Source organism: Canis lupus, chromosome 1 (genome assembly GCF_011100685.1).
Source record: "Canis lupus familiaris isolate Mischka breed German Shepherd chromosome 1, alternate assembly UU_Cfam_GSD_1.0, whole genome shotgun sequence".
NCBI classification, from domain to species: Eukaryota; Metazoa; Chordata; class Mammalia; order Carnivora; family Canidae; genus Canis; species Canis lupus.
In genome coordinates, this window is record NC_049222.1 from 82,826,296 (window position 1) to 82,845,315 (window position 19,020).

Here is a 19,020-nt window from a genome sequence, read left to right on the forward strand (position 1 = left end):
TAATAATACTGCACTGTATATTTGAAGTTGCTAAGACAGTTGATTGTAAAAGTTCTCATCACAAGAAAAAAATCTGTAACTCTAAGGTGACAGCTATTAACTAGACTTCTTGTGGTGATCACTCTACAATGTATATAAACTTTGAATCATTATTTGTACACCTGAAACTAATTTTCTATGTCAATTATCTCTCAATAAAAAAGAGAAATATAACCCCATAATAATAAAAACATCTTTATTTTATCCTAGAATAGCAAATTCAATATTTTCCTCAAAATACAACAGCCACTTTTTAATTTTGTTTCCTTTTATCTCCTCTTTCTGGTAAAGTTTTCCTTGGAATAATAAATAACCCCACCGAGGACCTAGACAAGATCAATCTGGAATTTGAGTTCTTTTTTATTGGGTGTAAAAAATCTTAATCTATAGTTGCACTAAATATCTAGAAAGCAATAAAAAACCTCAGAAAAAATGTCACTATTTCCAACAACTAATCATTACATGGTGTAGAAAAAAATGTGTCAAAGCAACTGATTTCACTTTTCTGTAACTCTTCTAGAGGTTATCTAGCTCAGGTTTAAAGATGAATCTACATTATTAAAATGGAAGAAAATGGATCTCTTTCTTTCTAAAGGATGATGTCCCTTCTCATAAGAAGAACCTTAGGAAAATCTATGGTAAATTATTTATATCTTTTAACATCTATGTTTGTATCTTATTAAAAATATGAAATCCAATAAACCGTGTCCCTTTCAAATCTCCCTTCTAGTTCTAATATTTTATGAATAATTATTTATTTCTGCATCACATGATTTATTTACTCTTCTTGGCCCATAAAAGTTTGAATAGAGAAAACATCATATCTAGATCCCTGGGTATCTTGAGCCGTGCATCTCCATTTTAAGTTTCAGCAACTCTCAAATTCAATTCAATGAACATTATACATCATACATCTATTGTACATTTATTATATCTTAGGCCTGCTGCTAGTTCTTTTGACAGCACAGTGCATAAGTCATAGAGTTTATTCTAAGTAGTTTAGTGTCCAGGCAGAACGATAGGTATGCACCAAATATTACACAGATCAGCTGTAAAAAGTTTTATCATTGGCCTACAAACAAGGGGAAGCAAGAAAAGAGACTTAACTCAATTGCAAATATCAACAAAGACTCCAAAGATAAGGTGATAATTGAATTCAGCCACGGCAATATAAAAATACACAAGGTCCAACATATAGAGACTTTATAAATTAAAATAAAATTTCTAATTTAAAAGGAGAAACTGGCAACATTTAGAATATTCCAGTCCTTTTCCTGTGATCTCACTGAACATTGTACCTCTCTCCATTCTGGCAAGTTGCCTTGTAAAAGATTTAGTTCCAGATGTGTCACTTGTTAACAGCCAGAGAGGCGCTGATAGTAGGATCACAACCACATCAACTTTATATTCCCAGTGTCCCAGTGAGCATCAACACACTGTAAACCATTTAAATTTCTTCAAAGAGTGAGTGAACTAAATATTTCAATAGCTCTTTGCAGAGTGAATCAAACTTTCTAGTTTACCTCTTTTTATAGGTTGATTCTTTGGGATTTTGAGTCCCCAGATGGCCTATATCTGATATGGATTTTATTTTCCAGTGGCTACACTTGGTCTCATCTGTAGCCAGATCAGCTAAGGGAAGGGTGGGCACAATGTAGATCCCTAGTGATCATGCTTGTCACTGTTTGCAAGTTTTATGATTTTACAGACAGGCAGGTGTACACACACACATACACAGACATAATCACACCCTTCTCTGTGATACACAAAGGTGCTAGCATGGTCACATAACATATAATAAGAGCCAAGGTGCAAAAGGAGACCACAAAAACAGCTGGAATATGAAATCTGATGGGCAAATATAGTTTGAAATAGGCAAAATGTGAAATCAAGATAGTCAAGACATTTATCCTTGCTCCATGAAAGAAATACCACCTCCTATAACTTTACAAAATACATTAGAATTTGCTTATCTTTCTAATTTTAGTACTTTTATTGCTTATGTTTTGGTCTATTTTTGCTTCCCAGAAAATTCACATTTTACCCTTAAATCACTTACTCTAAATGTTAACACTTAACTCTAAATGTCACACTTCTTGAGTGTGATTTCTTTATTATATTTTATTTTCCAGTAACATATGCCCCATTTCATAGTGGAAGATAATGGGAGAATGCTATTCAAGTTCCTAAAACCTCTGTTTTGTAGTTACAGATACTATAGAAAATATATTATTTCCAGGTAGGGCAGAGAGAACCCATTACAGCCATCAGATAAATTATAATTCATGTATAACATTTAAGAATTCAAGGAAATTCATTAGGTAAAGCCAATAAAAAGTCTACTTAATCCTGGCATAGCCTGACCTCTTGCAACCTCATGAGTGTTTGATGAAGCCTTGCCTTCACCAGGCAGCTTATTAGAAATGTAATTCTCAGGCCCTACCTAGATCTGTGAATTTGCATTTTGCAAATCTCCCATGGGATTTGTGTGCACATTAAAGTTTTAGAAGGAGGAGTTGACCAATAATAGAGAAACTCCATAAATAGAAATAACTCCATCAATCTTTAATTTACATTGGGTTTCCTTTCAAAGATCTACAGATCCAAATGCTAATTATTTTAAATATCTTGACTAAATTTGCATTAAGATACATTCTTGGAATCTGGTGGCCTCTCTATATTTCATTTTACATCCAATCCAGTGGTTCTGTATGATACAGACTGTCCCTTTCCTCCTATCCACAGAAAAGCAGGTATACATGGGGAGAAAGAGATCAGTGATTTGAATTAGAGAATTATGTGGAAGACTGACAAAGACAGTTTTTTTTTTTTTTTTTTTTTTATGGTGGGGATCTCAACTCACTGTCAGCACATTGCTTTCTTCTCAAGGGTTGTCTTAGGCTTCAACCAGTGGAGCCATTTCTGCAAAGGAAAACTCCCAAAGTTGGGGGTTTCTGAATCACATGCCAAATGAGTTAGATTAACTAGGAATTTCTTTGCCTTTGAGCTTCTTTCTTCTACCACTGTCTCCTACCATCATCTCCATATTTGTGATATTGAGAAGCCAAGGAGAGGCCACATCCTATGCAACTGGAAAGATGGTTGCTGAGGGTATCCCCTGCCAGATTGCCAACAACTGGAGGAAAAGATGCCTGTACTTTCCTAAACTTGGGTTTCATGAAGATAAGTGACCTCTCCTTTGTCTCAAAAGGGAGCATCTCTCACCACGACCCTGTTTGCATGGGAGTGAGCCTACTTAATGGGTATCAGTGGTGACACCAGTGATGACAAATTCCTGTTGAAAAAATTAAGTTGTGTGGGAGAAAAGAAAAAAAAAAAGGCTATTTAAATTCTTTAGGCAACAAAGAAAGGTGGCATACCCAAACTGCATCCCAGACATCCTTCTTCACAAGGCACACACTCTTCATAGTCTGGGTCTTGGATTTGACCTATACAAGAGGAATGAGAAACAATTCATTTTTGCTAAGTGGAGACACATTCATTGCTATGAAACTATATTGGTATGCAGCTTATTTTCTTCCCTTTCCCTTTTCTCAGAGACAACAAATTTTAATTATTTTAGCTGTTTCTTGTAGTTTTTACCCCTGAATCTCTAAATAACATGTTTATGATGCTACCTCTTGATTTTATTCTTATGCATTATCTGTAGTGGTCAAGATTAGCTTTGTTTCACCATAATCCCAACAAACACAGACATACTTTTCATCCTCCCAAATTATAAATTTTGCTAGATTAATATTCAGTATTTATGTTGTAATGATTATACTATTATTATTCATATTCTGATGACATTGGGGCTTTTATAGACTTTATTGTTTTCTCTTGCGCTACTATTTTCTGGCATCTTTGTTTTCTCAATATCTGTTCTTAATTCATCCTCAACTATATCACAAGTAGAAATCTTGCAGCTATTGCATTAGTATCTTATTTACTGTCATCCTGAGGATTCCTTTCATCCCTCTCCTCCTTTGGATGTCTCATTTTCTGGACTTTATGTTTGCTAATTTCTTGTTCTGATTTTTGGTGGAACATATCCTCTACAAGTAATTTTCCCAAGAAAGGATACATGGGAGTTAAAATTTTGGAAAGCTTACATGATTGAAAATATTTCTACCCTCACACATGACTCATGGCTTGACTGAATTTAGGATTAAAAAGAAAAATAATTTCTTTTCTCAAAAGTTTGAAGTTTTTATATTTTTATATTTTTATATTTTAGTTTCCAGTATTGTTGAGAAGTTCAATGTCACTCTGATAGCCAATCCCTCTTGTATAACCTGCTATTTCCTGCTACAGGAAGTAGGAGTTTCTAAGATTTTCCTTTTGCAGAAAAAAAATCTATTTTCCAAATTCTTACAGTGATATGTCTTGATGTGTGTCTTTTAAAAATCCATTATGCTGGCATGCAGAAGGCTTGTTCAATGTGGAAATTCATGCCTTTCAGTTCTGGGGAAATTTTCTGGATTATTTCTTTGTTAATGTTCTCTATTCTGCTTTTGCTGTTCACTCTTTGAAAAACCTACATCATTTGAATTCCTGGGCTGACTCTTAATTTTTTTCCCTCTTCTTCATTTTCTACTTTTTCTTTTGGTTCTACTATCTCAGTCATTTTTAAGTTTTTATCTTTCTACCCCTTCTTCATTTCCATTCTTCTGTAATTGTTTTTTTAATTTTTGAAAAATTTTAAAAAAAATTTTATGTATTTGGGAGAGAGAGAGAACAAGTAGGGGCTGAGGGGCAGGGGAGAGGGAAAGAGAAGAGAGAGAGAGAGAGAGAGAGAGAGAAGCACACTCCCTGCTGAGCAGAAAGCCCAATATGAGGCTTAATCCCTGGACCCAGGAATCATGACCTGAGCTGAAGGCAGATGCTTAACTAACTAAGCCACTCAGGTGGCCTCTATAATAGTTTTTACATATTTATTTATTTATTTATTTATTTGAGACAGCAAGAGAAAGAGAGAGAAAGAGAGAGAGAGAGAGAAGGAGAGAGAGCCAGAACGTGCACATGAGTTGGGGGAGGGCAGAAAGAGAGAATCCAGACTCCTAGCTGAGCACGGAACCTAACATGGGTTCAGTCTCATACCCATAAGATCTTGACCTGAGCCAAAACCAAGAGTCTGATGCTTAATTGACTGAGCCACCCAGGCGCCCCTGCTTTTCTTCTATATATATTTTTTAATGTTTTCAAGATCACATTTTTGTTTTCTAAATATTCTTTTTTAATGTATTTTAAATTATGTGTTTCAGGTATACATCATAATTTGATATCTGTATATGCTGCAAAGTAATCATTCTGAAAAATCCAGTTACCATCCATCACCCTATAATTGGCCCTCTTCAGCCCTTTCTCCCATCACCATGCCTCCTTCTCTCAACCACCAGTCTGTTCTCTGTACTATGAGTTTGTTTTGTTTCTTAGATTCTATGTGTGAGTGAAATCATAATGGTATTTGTCTTTCTCCTGACTTATTCCCCTAGCATAATGCTCTCCTAGTCCATTCATATTGTGAATGGCAACATTTTATTCTTTTTTTTTTTAAGATTTTACTTATTTATTCATGAGAGACACACAGAGAGAAAGAGAGAGGCAGAGACACAGGCTGAGGGAGAACAGGCTCCATGAAGGGAGCCCGACATGGGGCTCCATCCCGGGTCTCCAGGATCACAGCCTGGGCTGAAGGCGGTGCTAAAACACTGAGCCACGTGGGCTGCCCTTATTCTTTTTTTTCTTAAGGATCAACTTTATTCATTCACCTGTTGGTGAACATTTAGATTGTTTCAGTTTTTTGGCTTTTGTAAAAACTGGAGCGATGAACACAGGGATGCATATATGTTTTCAAATTAGTGTTACTCCTATTTTTCAGATAAAAACCCTGTAGTGGAGTAACTGGATCATATGATAGTTTTATTCTTAATTTTTTGAGGAATATCCCTATGTTTTCCATAGTGACTACATCAACTTACACTTCCACTAACAGTGTACGAGGTTTTCTTTTTTTCTGCATTCTCTCCAACACTTGTTATTTCTTGTCTTTTTGATAATAGCCATTCTAACAGTTATGAGGCGATATCTCATTGTGGTTTTGATTTATGTTTCTCTGAAAATTTAGTGACGCTGAACATCTTTTCATGTCCTCATTGGCCATCTGTCTGTTGTCTTTGGACAAGTATCTCCTCAGACTCTGCCCATTTTTAAATTGGTTTATTTGTTCTTTGTCTTGAGTTGTATTAGTTCCTTATATATTTTGAATATTAACCCTCTATTGGATGCATATGACTTGCAAATATCTTCTCCCATTCAGTAGATGGGCTTTTTGTTTTGATAATCATTTTCCTTTGCTGTGCAAAACCTTTTTAATTTGATGTAGTCCCATTTGCTTATTTTTGTTTCTTTTTCTCTTGCCTTTGGGGTGTGATTCGTAAAACCATTGTTAAGACTGATGTCAAAGAGCTTACTATTTACATCTTCCTCTAGGAATGCTATGGTTTCACGTCTTAAATTCAAGTCTTTAATCCATTTTGAGTTAAATTTTGTGTATAGTGTAATAAAGTGGTCCACATTCATTCTTTTGTTTGTAGCTCACAAGTTCTCTCAGCATCATCTATTAAAGCCTATCCTTTCTCCACTATGTTCTTGGCTCTTTTGTCATAAGTTAATTGTCCATATATGTGTGGGTTTATTTTGGGGCTCTCAATTCTGTTCTATAGATCTATATGTCGGTTTTTTGTGTGTGTCAGTACCATCTATTTTGATTACTATAGCTTTGTAATATAGTTCAAAAAAAAGGGTTATGATACTTCCAGTTTTTTTGTTCTTTCTTAAGATCACTCTGGCTATTCAGTATCTTTTGTGGTTCCATATAAGTTTTAAAATTATTTATTTAAGTTCTATGAAATCTGCCATTGAAATTTTGATAGGAATTATATTCAATCTATAGATTGCTTTGGGTAGTATGGACATTTTAATAGTATTAATTCTTCCAATTCATGAACACAGAATTTATGTCTTCGATTTATTTCATCACAGTCTTATAGTTTTCAGTGTACAGGTCTTTTCTCTTCTTGGTTGGATTTTTTTCCCTAGATATTTGATTCTGATTGATATAATTGTAACTGCACTTAAGTTTTCTTAATTTCTTTTTCTGATAGTTTGTTATTAATGTATAGAATGCCACAGATTTCTATGTATTGATTTTTTATCCTACAACTTGACTGAATTCATTTATTCTATCAGTTTCTTTTTATTGAATTTTTAGGGTTTTCTATATATAGTATCATGTAGTCTGCAAATAGTGACAGTTTTAGTTATTCATTTTTAATTTGAATGCCTTTTATTTTTTTTCCTTGCATAACTGGTTGGAAATTTTTTGCTTTTAGCAGTTGGAATATGTCACACCACTCCTTTCTAGCCTGCCTATAAAGTTTCTGCTGAAAAATTTGCTAATAGGCTTATGAGTTTTCCCTTGTATATTAAATAGTTTTTCTGTACCTGCATTTGAGATTCTCTTTTTAATTTTTACCATTTTAATTGTATATCTTGGTGTGGTTTTCTTTGGCTTCATCGTATTTGGAACTCTCTGGGATTCTGGGGCCTAAATGTCTGTTTCCTCCCCCAGATTAAAGACATTTTTAGCCACAATTTCTTTGTATATTTTTTCTGTGTCTTGATGTGTCTCTCTCTTTTAAAAAAAATATTTTACTTATTTTAGAGAGAAAGAGAGTGCATGTGAGTAGGTGGAGGAGCAGAGGGGGAGGGAGAGGGAATCTGAAGCAGAGTCCACACTTAGCATGGAGCCTGATGTAGGGCTTGATCTCATGACCATGAGACCATGACCTGAGCCAAAACCAAGTGTTGAGTGCTTAACCAATTGAGTCACCCAGGTGCCCCTTGATGTGTCTCTTTTATCTTTTGTTGTAGAGGTGTTGTTTATCTATTTTTCATGTCCTTTTTTGGGGAAAATTATTCTTCATGTAGCTATAAAATTGTTGTATCTGTAGGAGGAGATGAGGTCAAAGTCTTTTTACACCACCACCTTGAATTCTTCTTATATCTTTCCATTAATTTAATAGATTGGATCAGCTTGATTGGTACAAATAAAACAAGTTGGACTATATGCCATGCAACTAGTTTTGACATCAAACTGGTAGATTTTATTTATTAAGAAAATAAGTTCTAAAAAAAATAAATAAGTTCTGCTTCTGGGAATGTGGAATTGGGTATATAAATGAACAGATTCTGTCTTTAAATCTGCCTTCTGAAATTATTGTTTTAAATTTTAAATCCTATGCAACATTAGTAAACATAAAGTAGAAAAAGGAATGAGTCTCTTAATTATTCTAGAAACATCTTGTAACTCTTTTTAGCACCAGACCAGGCATAATTCTTATACAGATCAGAGAAAGTCTTACATGGAAAAGAACAAAAACTATAAGCTTTGTTTTTTTAATCTCCCTTTTTCCATGTAAGATAAGGAATTGGGCAATAGCAATAACACATATGATTTGCAACATTTAATATTTTCCAGTAGCTTTAGGTAGGCTTATTTCATTGACTTTTCACAGCAACCATCTTGGTGCAATGCTCACCCTTTCACACACGAAAAAAGGCATAGAGAAATTAGATTGATTTTGCATGGGTCTCATAACTAGTAACTGGAAAGGAGAAAATTGTTGGTCAGGACCTTCAGATTTTAATTTTATTTTCTCTCCACTATACCCTGCCCACAAACCCTTCATTCAATATTAATTCCTCTGTGATTAGCTGCATTCCTATGTCTCTTGAATGTGAAGAGACCCAGAGGATGATATGTGGAGGAAGAGAGAAGAAAAGCCATCACTGTCCCCACTGGACATACGGTCACATGAAGTCATCCCAGGTGCCAAAGTTAAAGCCAAGAGGTCAATTCAAATCTCCATCCAGGGGGCTAGCTCCTCATACTACCGCCTGGTATAAGACAATGGACCATAGCAGCCTTACCTTGTCCACACTGCAGCTTCTGGCAGGTATGGTTGGTGGGCACTACAAAGTAGCCACTCATGCATCGTATACAGATGTGTGCACTGTGGCAAAGCTCACAGTTGTCTGAGCAGGGTAGGCAGGTGTGCCCCTCGGCAGGGTAGTGGCCTGCTGGGCAGCTCTCCCAACATTCCCCCTGATATAAGAAGCGCTCCTGGCCCTGGTTGTCTGAACAGATAGAGAGGCAACAAAAACAAGTAAAATGTACAAAGTTAACTGTGAAGCTAATACAACCTAAGATATTTTATTAAAAAAAAAAAAGATGTAACAAAGTGTTTTGGCTGCTAGGGGATCAGGAATATAAGAATGCATTTAACAAAAAGTAGAATATATATATATATATATATATATGTAATATATATATATTATATATGTATATACGTACACACTTATGGTTGAAAAGTTTTCCTTGCAGGGAATAATTTTTGAATATTTTGTATCTGAGTGAGTAGAGACTACCATCTGGGATGTCACTGCAAAAGCAAAAACCACGCTCTGTGGATAAATATGAGTCAAAAAGTGTTTAGCTTTCCCAAGGGCTCCTTTAGGTATCTGTGGAAGCTCTCAGACTTGGGAGCTATAGAGACCCTATGAGAATAAACAAATGCTTACTAATAGAACCACTTTTGTAAGAGTGCAGTCTTTTAGATGATTTTGAATTCTGTTATCAAAATCACACGCTTGTATTAACTGTCCAAAAGTCTAAATTTTTGCATTGTTGCCAACTCCTACCATGACAGCATATCGAAGTGCTAGACCAAGCACACCTTTTTGACTCCTTAAATGGTTTTTTGAAGGTCCTGAGCTTCTGTCAGCATTGGAGACTACATGGAAATAATTAGCAATATGTTGAATATGAGACTATGGGAATTTGCTTTTGGAGGGAATAGAAAATTCTAACCAATTATAAACTCACAATTAATGAAAAAGGATTATAATCAGTTTATATGTACATAAAACAAGATTAACCAGATGTGTAACCCTCATCCTACTGCAGTTTTTGTTTGTGTTGAGTGTGTATCCATCTTCTCTGTATCAAGCCTCCCATACGCTCCTGCCTCTGCAGAATAGCTGACCTATGTTACCCAAAATAACTGGCACTAGTGTTCACTCGTGATATACCACATGAAGATCCAGAACCATTGACCTTCAAGGTGCAAGGCAGCTGCATCTGTGGATGAAGATATCACTAACCCCATGTTGCAAGTGTAGAATCTTAACATCAGTACAATAGATCGAACGACACAAAATCGCTGACAGTCAAGTATTTTTGTGTCCATAAACTTGGCACTCTCAAATTATCTAACTTGATATATGTCTGTAATTAAGCCCCTAGTTCAAATCCAATTTAAAATTTACACCCTTGGATTATGGGCTCTGAAGCTATCTCTTTCCTTTTTGTGATTTCAAACCAGAAAGTCTGCTGGTTTGTTCCCATGGGACAATGCAAGTAAAGAGGACTTCCAGAGGGTCGTGCAAAAGAGTGTCTGCCCTCTCCAAGTCTGAGCTGGAAAATCATTAACCTTTAAGGGAAAGAGAGGGTATGGGAGGATGTAATGCACATTTGGAGATTCTACAGCCACAGGTTGATATGCAGCACAAACCCCTGCTCTGGTGGAACATGGAATCTTGGCACCACACAAGGGTCAACCTTCCAAGCCGTGTTCTTCTCAGATGCTTTATGAAACCCTAGCAAACCCCATTTCCACCAAGACCCATTCAGAAAAGATCCTATTTATCAGGGGACCAAACTTCTCAGATATAGGCAGGAAGATTTGAGGAGAACAGTGAGAAGCTACTCCCTTTTCCATTCAGCAGCTGCTGTCCATTCTCTATACCCCCATATATCACCTCAGGATCCAGAGGCTTAGAACAGCCCAGCATATACTGAGTATATACTGAGTTTTAAATGCAGATTTGTTGCATGAATGCATGAGTGGCTAAGGGCATTAATACTTAGCAATATTCCTTTTTTTCTAACATATCCAACTGGATCACCAATATAAAAATTAACAGTGATAGGTTCAGATATCAGAGGAAGTATTCTCAAATCCCACTTGTATTGTTCAGACATGGCTTTATTATTTGAACCACTTTGGGTATTACAATTTGGGTTTAAAAAACAGTTATGGATGGTCTTGGTATTTAAGATACATGACCGTTTAAAGGAGTTAACTTAGATACCTTGATCATGAGCGGCTTTGAGCTAGAGAGATTCACATGCCCACAGGAGCAAGTAGATACAAACAATAACAGTGATAGTAGTAGCAGTAGTAAGGGTAGTAGTGAATATTTATTGATTACTTCTTATGTGCCCAGCCCTGTTTAAATGCTTTATTATTTTATCTCATTTACCCTCATTTCATTTTCATAATCTTAAAAGCAGAGAAAACAAAACAGGATAAAACAAAAACAAACAAACAAAAAAACAAACCACCAAGGTTTTTCTTTGTAGTTCTCCAATTTTTAAATTTGGCTCAAGCGGTAAAAACGTCAAATAAAATATGAATCTGACCCACATGAGCTCAAAGTGGGGGACATACATATGAGGGGAGGTTGGAAAGGGATTCAAGGGTCAAACTGCAGAGGACATTTGAGATCATGGAATATAATCCAATGACAGCAGAACCTTGAATTGTTAAAGCTGAGACAAAAAAGTAATATTTTTGTATTGAAACAATTCCTTTGTTCCTACAGGAGGGCTCTGACAACTTCTAAAAGGCATAGCTCAGGGCTGAGGAGACCTTGACACAGCTTCTATTTTGATATTTCTCTTAAAGACTGAATGTGTCTCCCTTAACATCCTCGCTTTTCACTTTCGCCTCAACAAATCTTAGCTTTACTGACAGTCACATGTCTGACATCATGTCTGAATGACCTTTCTTTCTCCTTCTCCATAAAGACATCTCTTAGCTTCTCTCTCAACTCCTTAGGGGCAGTGAGTCTGTGCCTGCAATAATGTGAATTCGTTTCCTGACAAGAAGCAGAAATTTCAAGGTTATACACACTCTCCAGTGAACAGCTGTCTGATATCAACTCCTTGTCCCCAGAGTTGAAGCTTCTGAGTCAAACCAGTGGGGGAACAGGTTTGAAGAAAGGAAGAAGAGAACAGCCAGACTTCCTCACCTACTCCACAGGAAGTGCAGTTGGAAGGCTCATTTCCTTGGCATTCTTGGCAGGTATAATGGCATAGATGGCATTGGTTCTGAAATTCAAATTTCCCGGAGGGACATTTGAAAACACAGCGGCCTTTGTCAAGAATCCTAGAGGAAGAGCAGATTTCAGAGTTTGTAAGGGTGACTTTCTGGAATGGCTGTAAGTATTAGAACATGTGGTGTTCATGTTTCACTGCACAGACTTGATTTCGTTGTTCCAGAAACCAGGAGGATGTCTGGGACTGATCATCTTAGAACATGTGGACTATTAGTCACGTACCCATCCTTGGCCCAAGGTTTGGACCCAACAGCAGGCGTGCCAGAAACTGGCTCAAGATGCAGTCTTGATTCTGATTCCAAATAAACTAACCAGTGCCTGCAGGGATTAAACCCATATTGTGGGCCCTAGCCAAACATAGTTCACAGTCAGATGGAGGTCTTTAAGCTTTCAAGACACTAAATAGGACTCTGAATCCAGAGGCCTTGGAGAAAATATTCTTCCTTTGGTTATCAGCAGGTGCACACTTTACAAGGGAAATGTCAACATCAAGGGCTCTCAAAAGGATAGAATGAAGCACTGTCCTGTAGCTCGCAGCCCTACTTATAAACTTGCCCTGTGCATATGGCGAGTAACCTGTATACTCTGATTTTGAGCATCATTTTTGCAAGTGCTTCCTGATGTATAAAGTACCAACTTATTTAATCTCTCTTGCAAACACCCACAAGGACACCCCAGATGAGTTAGTGTGTGGGCTTCTAAAACCTTTGATTTTATACACATAAAATACGTATCATAATGTTACTGTTAACATGTTCATAGTTTTGCTTCTTTTCATCCTTGCAAAGTAGTCCCAAGAACAAATGTGAGTAAGTAAATCATACCCAAGAACTTTGCTCAGAAAAATACAAAATGTTTACCAAGTCTAAAAGTCCGATAGGTAATGCAGATAGATGAAGTGAGCTGTGGATCTCCACCTCCAGAGTTTCTAATTCAGCAAGTCTTTGGGGGAGAGAGCTGAGAATTTGTATTTTTTAAGTTCCTGGGTGATGCTCATGCTGCTGGTCGAGGGAACACATTTTGAGAACTGCTGTTCTGCCTTCTGCTCACTGATTGTATGGATTACTGTGGAATTTGCTAAATGAATTCCAAGTTAACACAGGTGGTGCCAAATTGGGTCTGTTCGAGTTTCCCTACAGTAGTAGTGATCATATCAGTTGTGAGGCTAACTGACCATGTAGCATACATATGTCCCCAAGGACGTCTCTTAGTGTCCAGGCCTGAGAGAGCAGAGGGCCTGTCAGCAAAGGTAGGGCTCCTTTCTCTCTCTACCACTTCTCTCCACCCAACCTGGATATCCCATGGAAAGTCAGATGTAGGCCTGAGGTGCACTGGCATGTCTGAATCCCATTGTTCAGAGCCAGCCCTGAACTGGGGATGGGCCATTTCAGTCACAGGGTTGGAGGAAGTTGGAACGGGAGCAAGGCATCCTGAAGAGTATGCTGCTTGCTATCTTCCATCTTGTCTCCACACCCTGAAAGTCTGTGTCATTTGCATCTGTTGGAAACAACGGGATTAAAGCCAACAACATAAGACAGACAGCCATCTCATTCTTGCATTCTCTGCCCTTCAGGTTCTGGTCACCACATCAAGCACCACTGGAGTGAACAATCCTTTTGGCCCACTGCAGAGCGTGGAGTCCCAGCCCTAAGGAGACACGTATGCACATCTGGTTGTCCATGTCAAAACAGATCCCCTGTGCCATGGTGCATAATGAGAAGGCTGTGCTCCCAGCCCAGACTTTTAGTTGATGGCACTAATGCCTACTGGGAATATCCCAGCCCCACCCTGGCTCCGGTTTCTGAGCTAGGAGATTTTTCAAGGAATCATTTGGATGTGACTAGTTAAAAAAACAAAAATCGCCCTTTAAAAAAAAACTGCGTAAAAGCTTTCTGAAGTCTCTAAACAAGGAAGCTACTAGATGCTCTGCTGGAAGGAAGAATGGGAATGTTTATTGGTGAGGGCTCCTTTTTTTCCCTCTAAATTCAGTTGAAAAGGGAATGAAAAGTAAATCATCACTTTTGCCTTTTATAGGAAGAGATGAATTTGTTTAGGGGGGATATCATTTCTCTTGGGAGAGGTGATCTAATACTCTCACTGATGGGAACCATTTAGAAGCATCCACAAAGTGGGGGTGGCAGACTGGGGGGTGAAGCCGATGGTGTAATACTTTTGTGTTTATATATGGATGGGGCTGCCTTTCTTACTTGAGTGCTTGATTTTAAGAAAATATCAAGCACATAATTGTGCTTTAAACCACCTCCCTTCATATCTACCCTAAGGAAAGCATAGGTGAAGTACATTGTTTTTTGTAAGAATGTGATTCTTTCTAGAGCTCAAGAAAGAGAAGGAACACAGTCATGCTTTGGTAAAGGCACTGAATTACATCATCCCCTGCATGCTTATCCCCCTCTAGGAAAATTGCTAAGGAACTTGAGAAATTTCAAGTGACTTGATTTCCACTGACACTAACATATCTTCTCTAGTGGAAGAGGATAGATGCTTTGCTCTGGGCTCCATGGGGTTGAGGACAATTTCCTATAAAGCCAACTCCAGCCATCTCTAGGATTGCTAGTCATCCAGTTGGGACTTCTGAGAAATTGGAAAAGCTAATCTCTGCAGGGGAGGCATGTCTTCCCCCAAGTTATGCATGCTCTTTGCCTTTTCATAAGCAATGAACCATTCCAGTTCCAACAGGGCTTATGGAAAGGAAGAAGTCAGCAATATCAAGTGCTAAAGAGCTGGACAGAGGTAATGTTCTCAACATTGGCACTAAATTTTCTAGACATCCCAGTGTGTGTGTGTGTGTGTGTGTGTGTGATACAAACTGGAACAGAAGAGATGGCAAGTCAGGATTATTGGATCCTCTGCTGATTGTTGGTTTGGCCTAAATAAGCCATCACAAGGCACAAAATTTAATGGCTTAGTACTTTAATATTAAAACAGAATGAAATCTGGCAAAAAGTCTTTTTCTCTCCTGACTTCATTGAAATAGATCAAATAAAACATTTGAGGGTGGGTCAGAACAGAGGTAGCTTCTAATGCTTTTAATCTAATGCTTTTAGTCATAGAGTTCACTGACTCTATGACTCCTTCAGGACTGGGTTGGGAAACCAGCTTGGGCCAGGAAGACCATGAGGACCACGAGGACCATGAGGATCATGGCATTGCAGGGCTATGCATGTTAGATAGAAGTGCCAAAGGAACCTCTTGCTTCCTCCAAGTTTTTAATTGTCTCTAAGGAGCTAAACCCAAGGATTTATGGAAATGTAAAGAGAGAACTAGAATACAAAGAGAAAGCTTCCTAAAGTTTGATTTTCTGTAAAACAAGTTCAGGGTTACATTATTTTTTAAAAATCTTATTAAGGAAAAAATTAAATATACACAAAATAAACACATATACAAGATACAACAGTACCCTGTTCCCTGTACTCATCTTTCAGCTGCAACAATTTCAGTATGTGGCCAATCTTATTTATATCCCCACCAATTTACTTCCCTCCCATATTATTTTGAAGTAAACCTATAAGTTAAATATGAACACTCTTTTCCTAGATAAAAACTCTTTTAGAGATGATTTTTTTTCTTATAGGACTAGAGATATTCAGAAGCTTAAGACTCAGAAGAAACTCGGACAAACCAACTGACCCGGTTATTCTGTCTCCTTATCCTTGCTTCAGATCCATTTATTGTCACTCTCTGTCCTGCTGTGTCCTTGAAATGTGCCCACTAGAAAATGCCTCCCCATGCTTACTTCCCTCACTTGTAAGTGGTGTTTCCCATTGGCCTCGTTAGTTTGAGACAGGGAAAATGCCAGCAGATCTGAAGGAGAGACAGATTGGGGGTATTTATTCCTCCTGGAGCTGCAATTCTGCTTTCTTCTTCAATGGTTCTGGAGTGGATGTGTCCCCTACAACTCCAGTTTCTATCAGGCATCCCCTCTTCTGGGTTGCAGTTTTTGCTTCAGGCCTAGGGTATTAAAGCTGTCCCACCTTTGCTTGTCCCTTAGTGCTTCGCCATATCTTGACCTTGACTTCCTAAGCTACCTATAAAAATTCATGGACCTTGCACCTAACTCAGAGCCGGACCTAAAGCAGGTGCAAGACCATCTGATTCCACTCAAGGAAAAGGATCTGATTCCACTCAAGAAAATGCTTTGGAAAATACTTAAGAAAAATACGTTGCTGCCCTTTTAATAGGTCAACACCAGCATCTTTCAAAATAGTTTTAATTCCTCATCTTCTCAACCCTGTTTTAGGGGTTGAGGGGAAGATGCAGATTAAAAAGTCAGAGGGCACTGAGGGAGGCACTTGATGGGATGAGCACTGGGTGTTATGCTATATGTTGGCAAATTGAACTCCAATAAAATAAATAAATAAATAGAAATTTAAAAGTCAGGTAGTTGCCATGATATGATGCCCTTTCTTGGACATATTTGCAAGTAATTTTCATCAAGGAAGAGAGATTAGTGAAACAGAGCACTCAGAGAAATGAGAAGAAAATTCTTCTTAGGAAATAAGATTTCCTTAGGAGGACACATGAGTTCAAGATCCATGAACATGCTTTTCTTTCTTTAAAAGGTAAATCATTCAATAAAAAAATTAAAAAATAAATAAATAAATAAATAAATAAATAAAAAATAAAAGGTAAATCATGAGCTGCTTAAGCCAGTTATACTTCTCCAATGGCCCAGGAACTATATCTCTGGTCTTTGTGTACCAATGGGCTTCAGTTTTGTTAATGGCTGCTTATAGTAATAGAGGGTTTTTTTTCTCATTTTTGATGAGGCTGGGACAATCATGACTTCTGCAATATACACTGGATGATGGTAGCTGCCTTAGTAAACAAATGCTAATAAGTTCCCTTAGTTCAAAGATGTCCAAACATGCAGTAGAACTTTATTGTTGATATGGTGAGGAGTTAGGAGAAACAGGACTCATATTCAGAATGATGTTTGTAACTAAGAGTATGTTCTGAAGCTGCTTTGCAAATCCAATATTTAGAGGCATAGATATCTAAAAGAGACACTGGGAAAATGTTACCACAGCTGGCATGGCCAATTCTTAAGACTGTTCTTTGGTGTCCATCTCCCTTCCTCCCTCCATCTCTTCCTTTCTTCTTTCTCTTCCTGAGGGAGCTATTTGGAGAGCCAAGCCCATGATTTCAATTACACACTTTATCATTTCTTTTTTTTATTATTTTTATTTATTTATGATAGGCACACAGTGAGAGAGAGAGAGAGGCAGAGACACAGGCAGAGGGAGAAGCAGGCTCCATGCACCGGGAGCCCGACGTGGGATTCGATCCCGGATCTCCAGGATTGCACCCTGGGCCAAAGGCAGGTGCTAAACCACTGCACCACCCAGGGGATCCCTCATTTCTTGAATTATTACTATGCATTGATCACTGTGGGGTAATGGGAACAGGGAGACAAATACAACCACAGTTCCTGCTCAGGATATTAGAGTCCTGAGGAAGAATTAGATGAAAAGAATGTTGTACAAAGCAGAGGCAGTGTCCATCCTAGAGATTCACCTGCCACTGAAGCAGCCTCATCATACTGGTCTTGAGAGAGACTGCTTCCTATGTATCTAGCAGAGCAGTGATGGGGCTATTCATTCAAATATTCAGTCAGCCAGCAAATATTAAGTGCTCCAATCAGAGGAGTGTTGACTAAAAATGCAACAGGCCTCCAACTCTCTATGCTAGAAATTCCCAGTGTAAAAAAAAAAAAATAGAAATTCCCAGTGTATTAGCAAATTCTCATTACTTTCAGATACTTGTTATTTCCCCATTCGTTCAGCTACCATTTATTGGATACCTACTATTTTCCTTGTGCTGTGATAGGCAATGGAAATAAAAAGATGAGTATTTCAAGGGGCTTATAGTAATATAGCCCCTTTATAGCCATATAGAGATTTGTAAATTGATGTTTTAAAATGTCACAGGTGCTCTTATGGAAATTTATACAGAGCACAGAGGAACAAAGAGAAGGTTAATCCTGGGAAGAGGCCAAAATGTCCTCTTAGAACAGTTCACCCTTGAACTGACTCTAGAAATATGAGTAGATATTTGATAAGCAGATGGAGATGATGGGTGTGTGAGAGGGGATACAATTGCAGGCATCAAAGGTACCATTATTTTCATTGATGAGAAAGTCCCTCTTGTGTCCAGGAAACTGATTCTTGCAGAGGGTATAGGGCATCATGGGGAGAAGATGCTATAGAGGTGAGTGGTGGCTAGACCATGGTACGTTTTGGAGTTTGGTTCTTTTTCTCTGCAGGACCAAGGGGATGTCTTTAAGGTGGTGAACACCTCTGCTCTCCATACTGCCACCCATGAGTTCCCAACCACAGGAGATACTGAGAGGCCACTCACCTTGTGATGGGGCAGCTAGTGCAGTCTTCCTGAGTTGGCCCCCAGCACGTGGCACACGAGGCTTCACAGATCTGGCAGTGGCCATGCTCATCATTGTATTCTCCTAGGGAACAAAATCCAGTTGTTTACTTCATTTCTACATGGCAGTGCTGCTTGGGCTGTCAGTCTGAGAGCAGCCAGATCTCTCTGTGGCTGCCTGAAAGCAATGGAAATAACACAGCGAGGAGACCTTGAATGGCTTCAGTTGTTGGTCCTAAATCCTGACCTTCCAATAACAACTGCTCTTCTCCCAAGGGCCTTGGAAGTTGGATCCTCAAAAAGTTATGAGGCAATGACATAATTTTGGATCTAGTC

General features: G+C 38.1%; 1 protein-coding gene and 1 long non-coding RNA gene across 14 annotated transcripts in view; one reads left to right on the forward strand and one right to left on the reverse strand.

The window, feature by feature from the left end:
* LOC119870832 overlaps positions 1-15,039 on the forward strand; it is a 77,178-nt gene extending 62,139 nt beyond the window's left edge. For 8 of the 12 annotated variants that reach the window (XR_005354141.1, XR_005354135.1, XR_005354143.1 and 5 more), the window contains 2 exons: positions 12,009-12,254; positions 13,862-14,244. This is a non-coding gene — a long non-coding RNA (uncharacterized LOC119870832). Of the gene's footprint in view, positions 1-12,008; positions 12,255-13,861; positions 14,245-14,774 lie in introns of those variants that run through there. The other 4 variants (XR_005354138.1, XR_005354142.1, XR_005354140.1 and 1 more) reach the window with 2 other exon arrangements.
* The window catches only part of PCSK5 (proprotein convertase subtilisin/kexin type 5), a 457,726-nt gene that overhangs the window by 88,984 nt on the left and 349,722 nt on the right, over positions 1-19,020 (reverse strand). For both annotated transcript variants that reach the window (XM_038527061.1, XM_038527060.1), the window contains exons 21-24: positions 18,667-18,769; positions 12,202-12,338; positions 9,037-9,243; positions 3,420-3,488 (exon numbers count right to left, since the gene is read on the reverse strand). In XM_038527061.1, the coding sequence (XP_038382989.1) occupies positions 3,420-3,488; positions 9,037-9,243; positions 12,202-12,338; positions 18,667-18,769 (516 nt within the window). The remainder of the gene's footprint in view (positions 1-3,419; positions 3,489-9,036; positions 9,244-12,201; positions 12,339-18,666; positions 18,770-19,020) is intronic.